Source organism: Scardinius erythrophthalmus, assembly GCF_964197995.2.
Source record: "Scardinius erythrophthalmus genome assembly, chromosome: 3".
NCBI lineage: Eukaryota > Metazoa > Chordata > Actinopteri > Cypriniformes > Leuciscidae > Scardinius > Scardinius erythrophthalmus.
This window is the reverse complement of record NC_138223.1, coordinates 7,653,719-7,668,332: the sequence shown is the minus strand read 5'-3', so window position 1 is coordinate 7,668,332 and position 14,614 is coordinate 7,653,719. Positions and strand designations below refer to the sequence as shown.

The following is a 14,614-nucleotide window of genomic DNA, read 5'->3' as shown; positions in this document are numbered from 1 at the left end:
GCATGTGCTGGTATGCCAAGCATGGCCATATTGAATAGCATGAGGAATAAGAGGACATTTAAACGCTCTGGAGCACAGAAATGAAACAAGTTGGATTTTAGATGTATATCCTATGCAGGTTTTAGCCAAAAAAAAAATTTTTTTGTGACACGAGTACTTTCAAGAAGAAGCTGACACACATCTTCCCTCAGCCCTTACTTAAACCACAATCAAAAGCACTTACTAAACTAAATGTTTTTCTCTTACTTTATGTAATTTTACTTCCGCTTTAGATGTTTTACTATTTTTTTTAAATGTAGCATTGTGGTTTTGTGAGTACTTTTGGATCTTGTATGAAAAACTGTTAATGTTCCTCACTTGTGAGAAGGATGATAATAGCATCTACTTAATGTTAATAGGGATGCGGGTTTTGAGTCTTCTTTTATGCATGATGTTTTTGTCTAATTTTACATATATGTTTTAATGTTTAAGATGCATTTGTGCCCAATGCCAGTGTCAGGGTACCAGGTGCCATTAATGCTGGTAAAATAACAATGAAAATAAGTCAGGTTTTTTTTTTTTGGTCAAAATAAACAATATGACTACACTGATCCACCCTTAGTATTTATGTTGGTCTTTTCATCAGTGAAAAGTAACAAACAAAATTAATTACTGTCCTCCTCTTTTTTTCTTTCCCACTTAGGACACCAGAAGAAGTTGATGTTAGCTGTCAAACGACTGAGTGAATCTCCAGAAGCAGACATTCACACCAAGGAGAGCCAGATAGAAGAAAGCACAGACTCAAAACAATCATTAGAAACCAGCACAGAACCAGATGTGAACTCCGTCCCCTCTGTTCGAATACGCAAAAGAACAGAAGGCCGTGGCTCTCCCCGGCACAGCACCCATGGGCGAGGCATACAAAGAGCTAATGCCCCTCCTCCTCTGAGAAAACCTAGCTCAATTGAGAGTCCCACCCCAACACCTCCACACACCCCTACTAAAGGCAGAACCTCATCTTCTGCTTCAAATTCTCCTACACACATCACTTCCTCCCCATTAAAAACACAGAGCAGGGCCAGAGGGCCTTGTGACTCTCCCCGTTCGCATGCTCAAGCTCGTAACGTTCCATTACTTTGCCTACCACCTGAAGGAGAAACCGAAGAGGGCAATGGTCAAACTCCATCCCAGCCAAGAAGTGGACAGTATATCCTTACTGATGCTGAGCATGACTTACCTTTGCCAGACTCCTCTGTGAAATACGCAACACTAGGTGGACACAGGGTCACTCCTTGCAGTTCAGCGAAAGCCTCTGGTGAAACCCTTGACATCAACAGTGTCAATCGCAGTCAGTCATTCGCCACAGCTCGGCCTCGCAGACGGACTCGTCCTCCAACTCCACCAAAACGCTCGTGCTCTTCCATTTCCACTGGTAACCTGGCTGATGAGGCTGTGGCTGATGATGTAATGTCTGGCGAAAAAAGGGCTAACAATTTGCTACTCAATGTGACATACAGGGAGCGCAGACGTAGCGATTGTGGAATTGCCTCTGAAAAAACTTCATCTGGGGGCAGCGTTAGAGACATTGCTGCCATGCTTGAAATGTCCAATATTGGAAGCAGTGGTAAAGGAAGTGGTTATTTGCAGGTAATTAAACAGTTACTGTCAAAATAAAACAATCATTCTGTGGTCAACTTTAAGATTCAGAGCAATTATTGCTGATCATTTTTTTTTCAATCTACCTGACATCAGAATTGTCCCTATTTACTGTCTTAAAAAGTTCCTGGACTCATTTTTATTAGTTAAATATCAATGTTTTACACATGCTTAGGTACGTATTGATGCCTAACTGAGTTTTGATGTTTTACCTGTTCTTCAGGCAAGCCAAAACCTCCTTCGGCAGAACCGAGAAGTTCTGAATTCTGACGCAGATAGTCGCCGCCGCACAATCAGTGAATTTTACGACTCTCTAAAGCAGCCTGACAATGATGTACAAGAGGCTGAGATGAGCCGAGCCATGCAGGACCTCGCACATCATGGACCAGCACCTTGTGAATCCCATCCAATTAAACAGGCCCCTGAGCCACGTCCACGTTCCATGATCACTCATCTGGAAGGAGTTGTTTCTTCTCTGCCACAAGAGGAGTGGTCACGGATGGATGCCACTGCAACTTTGAGAAGACCACGACCACCACATTATTCAGATAGTGAACATTTTAACCTGACAGAAACGAGTACGATAAAGCGAAGGCCCAAAGCATTGGCTCCACCACAGAGTAACGGCACTGATGGAGATGGGCTAGAGAACTTTCGGAGAAGACCTGTATCAGAAGCTTGCATTGGAGATGGTGGTAGGGAGGCAGAACTGCAACATGACAGCTTTGGCTCTCTTCCAAGACAAATACTAAAACCCCCAGTTTCACCTAAACCAGCAATGGCACTTCGCAAATTCGATCCCCCAACTCCTTCAAGGAGGGTTCCATTACCTGGACCAGAAGGTCAACATAGCCCAGGTAAGAATGTTATCTATGAGGTCATTGTGTTCCTCATATTATCTCACCCTTTGTCCTGCAAACTGGCAAACAAGCATAAATCAGCCTAGCAAGCCAACATAGAAATTCATGCATTTTATGAAATTCATGGGTATTTTTAGACAGTAGTTCAATGAAACCAGGTCCTCTGTTTAGCTTGATATCAACAGAGATATTTTCTGAATGGATTTAAGTTATTTAAGATGTAAAGTTGTACATTACATGGTTTCTTTGTCTTTTTATAGTGGAGATTAAGAAAATCCCCCCTCCAGTATCTCCCAAGCCAAGTCCACCTCCTACACTGCCCAAACCTGTAAAAATCAAGCCAATCCATACCACTGGAACTCCCGGTTCTCCTCAGGCTGATGTTCTCAGCCCATCTAGTGCCTCCTTCAGCCCTGCTTCAATTGAACAACTGGAACATCTAACACAGACTTTGAGTCCGGTCACCCCAAAACCAATGGAGGGAAGCATGCTGTCTCCACGTCCAGCAACTTCTCCAGCTCAGAGCCCACAGACACCCCAGACTCCCCAAACCCCACAAACACCCTCTACACCAGGTTCAGCTCCAGTGAAGCCCCCGAGGTCCTCCATGGCTGGTCTCTCAGTGGACATCCCAAGCCCTCTGGAAGTGGAGTTGCCTGGAGTAGACATGCAAAAGAGGCTTAGAGAAGTAGAAATACAGAGAGAGGAAGATGAAGTGAGGAAGCAAGAAAGAGTAGAGGAAGTCGGAATTGCTAGAATGGAAAGGGCAGGTCTGATCCAGGTTGATCCAACATTTCAAGGTGAACAAGGCCTGATTTCAGGTTCCTCAGCAGGGAGTCATTTCAAAGAGACAGGGGAGGGCGCAGAACCGGTGGTAATGAGAAGAAGGAAGGTAGGCGTAGCCAGACAGACACAAGTAGAGGGTGAACCACAAGATGGAGTTGGAAAAACAGAGGTGGAAAGCCAAGGGTTATTGATAGCTGGTTCAGGGAACATGGTGCAACTCAGACTGGAGGAGACCAGTGCGTCCCTGGCTGCTGCTCTGGAGGTAGTGGAGGAGAAGATTAAGAAGGATGACAGGTATAAAAGTAGATGTTTCTAGACACTAAAACAAATTATGTTCTTCCTCCTTGGCTCTTAGCAGTCTCTTCATTGCATGATGATGATGTTACTTGTTGAAACTCACCATTCTTCTACTTTCTGTTTCTTTTCCTCTTCAGCTCCATTGTGGACAACAAGAGCACAGTTAACATTCTCGATGACATTGGCAGCATGTTTGATGACCTTGCGGACCAGTTGGATGCCATGTTAGATTAAAAATGAAAAAATATATTAGATTCCTTAGGAAGTGTGAAACATACAAGCTTCACTTTCTCAGTGTGGACAACCGAAACCAACTTTGATGCCTCAGCAGTATTGGAATCTCGATAGGGCAAATTAAGCTCTTCCATTCTAATGTGTGTAAAAGTCTACAATTGAGCATCTCTGAGAAAAGCCTAAGATCTAAATTTTGACTAACATCATTCTCCACCTTTTCATTCTCCACCAGCTTTTCGTCTTTCTCTAGTGGCCAGAATAGGTACTGCAAGTACATATCCTGACCTGCAAATACGGCCTGCTGTCTTGCTGCTTCCAGAGATAAGCACAATTTTAAGAGAGATTATGTGACAAGCTTTCTAAATATCATTAAGCAGAGAAATGCTTATATGTGTGAGTGTGTGTATATGTGTGTACAATATGTGGGGTGAGAGTTCGATGAATATTTCTTTTTAAAGGCAGTGCTAAGAGCAGTAAATGTACATCATATTCTCTTTGATGATGTTAGGAAGCTGTATTGCTCTTTTCCAAATCTCTGCTGAGAGCTTGTCCACAAGTAAAGGGGAGCTTTGAATTTCACCTTGTGGTCTTCAGCTGGACAAGTTACTGAAAAACACTTGGTTTGGATTTGAAACTTGAAGAGCACAGTCCCATTTATGACCCTGAAAATATTATGACTTTTTTGAACTTATTCTTTGATCCCTTGAAGTATAATGAAGAAAAGCTTTGGACTTAAAGAGGTATATTGTAATCTTTACGTATGTTATTATTGTTGTTGCTGTTGTTGTTGTTGTTGTCAGTGTGTGTGAATGTTTGACTGTGTAGTGTAGTTTTTGCATTGACAAATCCCACCCTGCCCAAGGTGTAATACATAGACATAGACAGAATTCAGAATAAGACGCTGGAAAAGAGTAGTGTATATATGACATATAGGTTATAGTTATCATTGATAGTCTAGAGTATGGAATGCATCAATATGGAATGATACAGACACCTGCTCATTCCTAATGTGCTCTAATAAGTGTTTATGTGTGTGTTTGTTTGTGTGTTTGGAGGGGAGGTCTGTTTGAGAGTGAGAGAATAAGGAAGTGTGTGTTTATAGTTCTAGGAAAGAGATAGTATGTTTGTCTTCTCTTACAAAAATGTACCATGTTTTTGGACATGGTACCATGGTATTTTTGAAGTATCTTGGATGACCATGTATTGTATATTCTACAGTACATGAATATGGTGATCATATAGTACCATGGTACAGTACCAAGTACTGTTGTATTACTATCTGATACCACAGTACCAGCTCAGTACTTTTTGTAAGGGCTGAGAGTATTGATCTCTTGGACAGTGCAATTATTCCTGTTTTGTCATGCAAACAAAAAAGACTTGCTGACAGAAGAAGTTGCATATTCCATACAAGTGGCTAAAATTAGATAATTTAATACTGTCATTGCAAGATGTATAAGACTACAGAGCAATATTTTTGATCCATGCACCATGTTATTAATTTAGCTTTATAAGTAATACTTTAAAACCAGCCATCTGGGATACAACATAACGGAGTATTTTCCGACAATCATGACAATTTTGTCCTTGATTATGACCCTGCGAAGTCAATGGAATAGATGTTGGAGTATAAAAACTTTTACAGTGTAAAACTGTGTAATAATCAGTTGTTATTTTGTGTAAACCTTCAGATGGCTAATGTGTTTGTCTGACCCTGGTGAAAAAATCATCAAAGACCTCTTCCATGTAAAAAGCATTGAAAATATGTGGAATTAATATAAATAAATTGTTATGAATATAACCATAGTGACATCTGAGAGTTTTGTAAAGTATTTTATAATTGCCCATATATTATATCACATTATATTTTGGTTTGAATCATATTAAAGGAATGTTATGGAACTTTTTATGGTTTTATTTGAGGTAGCTTAAAATATGCATAACAATATGTAATTGTCTTCCAAAAATAATATTCAGAATTATCTTATAAAACAGAATCAGTTTCACTTTTAGATGCTTTACTCTTGCCTAAAACTTTAGACTCTGTGAAAAAAAAAAAAAAAATCACAAAAAGTGGCTGCATGCAGTGTGCTATTTCTGCACTGTTTAGAATACCAGGTTTCTCAAACACTCCCCCATCTTCCATTGGTTGAAAAAACAGATAGTCCCACCCCAAACACATGCCATTGGTTGAGCCAATGTTGCTATTATAGCTGGTTAGTTTTTGCATGCATAATAATGCTAACATTTCTTTATTGTATTATTACCTAGTTGTTTTATCAGTGTCAAATTTTCTGGAGGGATTTTAAAAGAAAGGTCAAGTCAAGTCAAGTCAACTTTATTTATATAGCGCTTTTCACAATACAGATTGTATCAAAGCAGCTTCACAGTATAAAATAAAATAGTACATCAGTGTATGTTTCTGGTGTAAAACATCCACGTTTGGTAATGCAGATCAATAGCACTGTTGAATCGATTAATCAAATTAAGTATCCCCAACTGAGCAAGCCAAAGGCAACAGTGGCAAGGAACCGAAAAACTCCATTAGGTGACCTAATGGAGAAAAAAAAACCTTGGGAGAACCCAGGCTCAGTCGGGGGCCAGTTCTCCTCTGGCGTTTATGAAGTACAGACCGGATTTAACTGTAAGATTAAAATATTATATGAATGCCTGGCTGAAGAGATGCGTCTTTAATCTAGTTTTAAACTGGGAGAGCGAATCTGAGCAACGAACAGAATCAGGAAGGCTATTCCAGAGTTTTGGTGCTAAATGTGAAAATGCTCTCCCTCCTTTGGTGGATCTGGATACCCTAGGTATGACCAGAAGCCTCGAATTTAGTGATCTTAAAGAGCGCGATGGATTATAGGGCGATAGAAGATCCGTTAAATAAACTGGAGCTAAGCCGTTTAGGGCTTTATAAGTCAGTAGCAATACCTTGTAATTAATACGGAACTTTATAGGTAACCAATGTAGTGATGATAAAATTGGTGTTATATGGTCAAACTTTCTTGATCTAGTAAGAACTCTAGCGGCGGCATTTTGGACTAACTGTAGCTTGTTTATTGAGGATGCAGGACAACCAGCTAATAAAGCATTACAGTAATCTAGTCTCGAGGTCATGAATGCATGAACTAGCTTTTCTGCATCAGAAACAGATAGCATGTTACGTAATTTAGCAATATTTCTAAGGTGAAAAAAGGCTGTTTTTGTAACATATGAAATATGATTTTCAAAAGACAAGTTACAATCTAATATAACACCCAGGTCTTTTACTGTAGAGGATAAAGTAACAGGACACCCTACTATGTTAAAGTTGTATTGAAGGAGGTTTTGTGGGTGGTTTTTTGAACCGATAAGTATTACCTCTGTCTTATCTGGATTTAATAAAAGAAAATTGTGCGTCATCCAATCTTTTATATCTTTAACACACTCTGTCAATTTGGATAATTTAGCGTTTTTATCCGGCCGTGATGAAATATATAGTTGAGTGTCATCAGCATAACAATGGAAACTAATTCCATGTTTCCTTATAATATTTCCAAGTGGCAGCATATATATTGAGAATAATAGAGGGCCTAACACAGATCCTTGCGGCACTCCATAGTTTACTGGAGTTATGATCGATTTTTCTCCGTTTAAATAGACAAAATGGTAGCGGTCAGATAGGTATGATCTGAACCAGCTTAATGCTTGTCCTTGAACACCGGTATAGTTTTGTAGCCGATCTAAGAGTATTGTGTGATCTATAGTATCGAACGCAGCACTAAGATCAAGTAAAACTAGTATTGAGATACAGCCTTGGTCAGAGGCTAAGAGTAAATCATTTGTGATTTTAACGAGCGCAGTTTCAGTGCTATGATGCGGCCTGAACCCAGACTGAAACTTTTCATAGGTGTCATTTTCTTGCAAGAAAGAGCCCAGTTGGGCAGACACAACTTTTTCTAATATTTTGGACATAAAAGGAAGATTTGAAATGGGTCTATTTGCTAGGTTATTTGGGTCTAATTGTGGTTTCTTAATTAGTGGTTTTATAACTGCCAATTTAAATGTTCTTGGAACATGACCTAAAGATAAAGACGAGTTAATAATATTGAGGAGAAAGGGGCATGGATTCTTCTTTTAACCTCCTGTCAGGCACATTACAGCCAATATTTAAGTGTTGTACATTTTTGTATCCTAAGGAGATATTTATATATTTACTTTACAATTTTAATATAGGCTATTAAATTTTAAGATTTTTTTTTTCAACAAAAAAGCTGTTCTTTAATGTCATTCACCATCGTTTTGAGGTTCTCTTTTTTTTTAAGTATCAGTTCAGGCACCGTTTAGGCACCGGTACCGTTTTAAAAGTATCGATTTGGCACCGGTATCGAAAAAAAACCAAACGATACCCAACCCTAATGGAGATTGGAATAACAGTTAAAGTTAAAATATACTTTTCTATGGTCACCTCCACAACTGTACACTTTGGGAAGTTCCCTTATATAGGGTGAGTTAATGTTGATTGAGATACTTTTTGCCAAAAAAGTATTGACACAAGGAATGTTGTGGACCCCCCAATAGCTCTGGGCCGCCTGTACTCCCTCTCACTTTTTCCCCCACTAGCGGGGCCCCTGGCTATAGCTTGGGAATGACACCATAAAACATGACTTGTGAAGCAGCCAATGTTATAATAGAATCACAAACCTACAGTAGCTTCATAGATGTTGATAAGATCAGAACAATTTTACCCAAATTTGTTCACACACCCTACAATGTGTCAACATTTCCACATCTCATCTGAACAAAGATTATTTGTTCCCTGCTGCTATTATCAACAACTTAGATCGCTAACATTATATTAGCAATTGATTTGTTACCCATTCTGCATGAAGAGAAAAAGAGAAGTATTAAACAACATTTACTATGTGCATTCCAGATTATCTTTTTTTTTTTTTTAATCTTTTTACAAACAAATAAAACCTTTTGCTCTGTTGCAGATTTTAACAGTACTCCTTTGGTGCCCTGTAAATTGGACGTACTTTTATGCATCATGTTCTTGTACACATGTAGTAGGCCTACACATTGTTTATTGTGTTGTGTTTAAAAGTGAAAATGAAAGTGTACAGGCCTAAAGGTATAAATACGTCCCCTGATGATTAGGCTATACAGAGGAACAGAAGAAAACATCCAGAGCAGTTCTCTAGTAATCCCTGCCTTTGTTTAATTTACATAACCTCGGGCCTATATCATAGACTTGGTATTTAAAGAGAATACAAGAGAAAAAACAGGAAGATAAAAAATGGGAGGATCACAATCAATAGAAACAGAATTAGGTGAGATTTTGTTGTTTAATTCATTCAGTATTTATTTATGTTTGCGTTATCTTAAAACACTCCAGGCTGAGCAGCATGACATAGCACATACTTCTTATGTTACATGTACACATCTATGTTTTCTTTGCGTTTTCTAATAGCCTACGTTCTTTAGGGCATATGCACGCACATCCGCATGGCTTGTATGTTGCAACACAGGCACCTACCGCTGTGCTAATATTAATAGAAGTAGGCTATTGAGATTTTTTTAAGCAGTTTTATTAAATGCAGAATTTTCTTCGGTTTGGGGAAATTCCACTTCATAAAAACAAATAATAAGTTTGCGCTACAACAAATTACTTATCCGTCAGTTGGACTGAATGGGCTGTAAAATTACGAATAGCCTATCTATAAGCGTCCTGGGGCGTAGTAAAAAGGTGGATAGAATAACTTACGCAACTGACAGACAGCATTAACCAGTTGTGACATTAAGCGTTTGTAGAAGGCGTCGCTATTTGATATTGAGGACAATGTATGTATGTAAACGTTCATGACTTTCACTTCATTCTTCAGCGTCACATTGTTCCGGTTCTGTGTTCAACTGCCCCCTAGTGGCTACGTTTCTCCATCTCTCTACAATGTTTAGGTTCCCACATTAATTTCACACGTCTAGGCTACAATTAGCCTATGTGGTCTTGTTTTATACTTTTTTTTCTTTATTTACTCCAAAAGAATGGAAGTACACTGTGACAACATGCCCCATATGCGGATGTTGTAACATGACCGTATGACAGTTTAAAATTTTATCTGATTTAATAAAATATATATGACAAACTAAAATATTTTGACAAAATAAAATATTATTAAAATAGAATATTAACTTTTCATATAAAACAATGGCATTTGTTAAAAATTGGTTGACTATGAACATACTGCAAAACACAAATACAGTGTAGTTCAAAACAATGTGGGCAAACAGATAAAGAAACATGTTCAGACATTCAGAAACACACACACACACACACACACACACACACACACACACACACACACACACACACACACACACACCAAGTCTGGTTCACTATCTTTGTGGGGACTCTCCATAGACGTAATGGTTTTTATACCGTACAAACTGTATATTCTGTCCCCTTACACTAACCCTACCCCTAAACCTACAGGAAACATTCTGCATTTTTACTTTCTCAAAACAACTCATCCTGTGTGATTTATAAGCCTTTTGAAAAGTGGGGACCGCTGGCTGGTCCCCACAATGTATGTGATCTCAGGTTTTACTATTTTTATGGGGACATTTGGTCCCCACAATGTAATATAAATATAAGGGCACACACACACACACACACACACACACACACTGTTTGTAATGGTTTCTCAATTAAATTTCTAAAAAGTTGTACACGTGAACTGCATTGCTAACATCATAGAATAGCATATAGTGGGCGAGATAAAACTTGCCCAGCCTGCGCATTTAAACCTGGCTTTAGCTAAGCATTAAAGAACTAAACTGCTAAATAACAGATTGGAGATTAGAATAATATAAAATTTGTGTCATTTTAAATGAACTAGAAACTCAGCTGAAAAATTGAGTACAGTAAGATATTTACGTTTGCTATGGTTAAATGTTCAGCAATATTTTCCAAAGATGTCTAAATTTTTCTCTATAGTGTTGATATGGCAACTAGTAAGTGCAAAATCGTCATGCTTTTATGTGTGGACATTTTTAAACCATGTGTTGCAACTAGCCCCACGTTAGTTTGTGCCAGAAGCTGCGCATGAACAGACTTCATAAATTGCCCTTATTGATATATGAATCACATTCATTTCACAGAATATGGCAAACCATGGAGGAAAACTCCCTGGGGGTAAGTGAAAAATATCTATCAACATTAAAGGGAAAATTATAAATGTGTAAACATTAAAATTGAGTAGTTTTCTAGAAACTTTTGCCCACCCTAAATTTATTAAAAATAGTCAAATATAATAGAAAAATCATTTACTCTCGGCAGGATTTCAAACATTGATTACTAGAAAGCAGTTATTATTTTCTTTCAGTTTTATTTCATCTTAAGTCTACTTCCTTAAAATGAAAGTTGAATTACAATTCTTCATCCTTTTTACCACCTCATTTCAAATTCATGAATTGGAATGTTTAAGGCACCCTTGTTTACCATTACTACTTTGTTTCTGAACAGAGAGGAAGAGCAATTGGAGAAAAGTCTAAGAGAATTCAAGCTGGACACTCCAAATATCAAGCATGTGAGGATCTTGGTAATCGGAAGAGTCGGATCAGGAAAGTCCAGCTTCATCAACTCAGTTAATAGTGTTTTCCAAAAAAGAATCACAACTGAAGCCCTTGTTAACCAAACATCTGACAGCAGAACCTTCACAAAATTAGTAAGTATGAACATATTTATGAGCATGTACATAAAAATAAGTGGTTTACAAAATTATATGCATTTTACAGTTTTTCTCAATTGTTGACACACAAATACTGGTACTTGAGACACAATGACCACAAAATGTAACTCATTCACCAACCCCCTGAGCCAATTCTGCTAAAACTACAAGCACAATTCCTGCTTTATACTCAGATTGCACTTCTAAAACACACTTTTTTCAAAACACTACACACAATTCTCTGTTTTTGACACAACTTTCATGCAGAAAATCTCTTGTTTTCACAAGGAACACACTGCCATTCAAATATGCACACTGACTCTTCACATGGGCAAACACCCGTCACACAGTTTTACAATTAGCAATCAGAGCTTTAGCATAAAAGGGCCACAGGTGAGCTTTTCAATGGAGCAATGGATGCCAACATTGGATTTTTTTTTTTTTTACTGTAACTGTATACAGTCAATTCTTCTGTTGTTTTGTATGTAGACCACTGTATGTGCAGCCTTGTGTTGGTTGGGATGTACACTGTGTACATCGTTTTTGTGGGAAAAATAAAATATATTTGTTTCCATGTATTTGTGTGTTCTGAGTATAAAAACAATATTCTCAAAATTTTACAACACACTTATGTTTGTACTGTCTGTAGTAAGTGTAACACTGAACAAAAAAGGCCTAAATCATTATGATGAATGGAGAAGAAGTGTGTTCCATAGTGTTTTACACTGAGCACACCAGTGTTCTTATAAATGTCTATTCATGTGATGGTTTGTATGTGTCATTTGAAAACAAAATACCATTTTGAGAAGAAATAACATTGTTTTGGATGTAAAGTTTCATTTTGCAGGAGAATTGAGGGGTTTTGCCCATTGTGTGTGTTTTTTAATTTGTGTGTAGAGTTCTGAGAATATGAGGCATGCTTTCAGAAAATGTGTGTAAACAATCGAGAAAAACTGTAATACAAAATATACTCAAGTTTAAAAGACTGGTGACCCACATTACATATATTTTATAAATATTTTTTTTCACTCTTCCTCATTAATTTTTTTTTTTAAAGAAGTCATGCTCTCAGATTTATCTTATACAGCTTTAGACAATGGACCCTTTTTACAGACTGTGATGACACATTTACACTGTTAACATCAGATACACCACGTGTTGCTAGAATTTAAACAAGCTTTGAATTTTTTTTTTTCTGTGCCAAGGACAGAAAACCGGTTCAAATGCCTTTTTTACATATGGGCTGGTTGTTTTGGTCTTTGTTTAATGGATGTTCAAATTAATTATAATGAAATGGACAAATATCATTTACTTGTCACTGTTATTTTTATTTTTTTATTTTTTATCTTACAGTACAAAACCTATTACATAAAAAATGGACAATCTGTTCTGCCTTTTGTCTTAACTGACACCATGGGCTTGGAGTCTGAGGGTGGCGTACATCAAGAGGACGTTGTCAAAGCCATGGAGGGCTGCATAAAGGAAAGATACAAAGTGAGACCTATTCCTTTGCATTTACTCTTGTACATGTGAATTGATTTTTCAAAGGTTTTTCAACAATCCTCCATAGTCACTGTTCTCTCTCATGCATCCTTTTTTCAGTTCAATCCAGATTCTCCTGTTTCTCCTCAAGATGAGGGCTACAGAAGTAATCCAAGCCTTCAGGACCAGACATACTGCCTGGTCTATGTGCTGCCAGCTGACAAGATTTCACTGACAGTGAATAATGATAATGATACTGATGATGATGAAGTCACTAAGAAGATTAAATATATTAAGAATAAGGCCAATGAACTAGGCGAGTATAAAAGCAAGAAAATGCCAGAGATCTTCATTATCTTTATCATAGCAAAGTCAAAAATCTCATTCATGCGACTTAATGACATTGTCCCAAGATTCATAATCACGTCAGTCACTGTCTGGATATGCTTTGTTACAAAGTATAAAAGCATGTTTTAATGATTAACTAATCTAGATATTGTCATATTAGTATAATACTTATACATCAAATCATATGTTGTGACTTCAACTGTATCACACAATGAATAAACATATGTATTCATGGTCACATTCAACAGAAATCCCTCAGGTGGTCATCATGACAAGGGCGGATGAAGGGCGGTGTCCACTGGTGAAAAAAAGACACAAGGAAGATCTACACTAGCAAGAAGATAAAAAAGAAGGTAATTGCATTTATATTACGTCAAAAATGCCGTCTGTACTTTCTGTACTACAGAATTAGTACAGAAATACTTGCTTCTGTTACAGTTGAAACTGGTGTGAAAGTTTACATTTTCCCTGAATAATAGTTTGACAGGTTCACATCTCAGCTGACAGCATGTTTGTTTTTCTCCAGTTGGAGGAGTGCCCTGAGTGTACAGGTATCCCAGTGAGCCACGTCTTCCCCGTGAAGAGCTACCACGATGAAATTGATACACAAGCGGACATAGATGTTCTGATTCTGAGGGCACTAACTCATATTGTGCACGTGGCAAATGATGCATTGTCAGTGAAGAGCAATGAAAGTAGAAATTCTGAATGAAAACCTGTGGTGGCTGACCAATAGAGGGCGCTAGCACACAGCCCTTCCTGAGTGACACACACACACACACACACACACACACACACATTGCTTTTCATGTTTTATGGGGACATTCCATAGACATAATTTTTATACTGTACAAACTATATTTCCCCAACCTATAATACTACCCCCAAACCTACTCCTGCATATGGGTCCATCGTTATCTCCAGTGTTGGTGTGTTATTACTATAGTTTTAGAAATTAAGCAGATGGCTTTCTTTTTCAGATTTTCATTATGTTAGGTTTTAAACTTAAGTTTAAAGTTTTGAAAAGAGTATGTGTACATGTGCAAATGTGGTGTGCCAGTAGGTACAGTATATAGAGTTCTGGTGGCGGTTGAGTCATGAATGCATTAATTATAATAAATTATGATAAATTATCCACAGTCTAGGCCAGATAGACTGTCATGATCATTGTGGGAAGTGTTTTGAAAATGTGACAAGTATTGAGCAATTTTTCCTATGTAGTTACTCTCTCTGTTCATTAAAGTCTATGTATTCCTGGTT

General features: G+C 37.8%; 2 protein-coding genes across 3 annotated transcripts in view; both read left to right on the top strand.

Annotated features, from left to right (window-relative positions):
- Positions 1-3,812, top strand: part of LOC308687754 (caskin-1) — a gene marked incomplete at its 3' end in the record, with an annotated part of 55,562 nt that extends 51,750 nt beyond the window's left edge. The window contains exons 19-22 of the mRNA XM_081360475.1: positions 683-1,626; positions 1,859-2,492; positions 2,756-3,575; positions 3,716-3,812. Of these exons, the coding sequence (XP_081216601.1) occupies positions 683-1,626; positions 1,859-2,492; positions 2,756-3,575; positions 3,716-3,812 (2,495 nt within the window). The remainder of the gene's footprint in view (positions 1-682; positions 1,627-1,858; positions 2,493-2,755; positions 3,576-3,715) is intronic.
- A 5,090-nt stretch (positions 3,813-8,902) lies between these two features.
- LOC308687763 (interferon-induced protein 44-like) lies at positions 8,903-14,614 on the top strand. 2 transcript variants are annotated; one of them, XM_081360487.1, is made up of 7 exons: positions 8,903-9,127; positions 10,956-10,989; positions 11,320-11,521; positions 12,878-13,018; positions 13,127-13,322; positions 13,603-13,707; positions 13,881-14,614. In XM_081360487.1, the coding sequence occupies exons 1-6, from the start codon at positions 9,094-9,096 to the stop codon at positions 13,686-13,688; spliced, it is 693 nt and encodes a 230-aa protein (XP_081216613.1). In that variant the 5' UTR covers positions 8,903-9,093; the 3' UTR covers positions 13,689-13,707; positions 13,881-14,614. The 2 variants fall into 2 exon arrangements, 1 of the variants encoding a protein (XP_081216613.1); XR_014029793.1 differs by having other exon boundaries at positions 8,960-9,127; positions 13,127-13,707.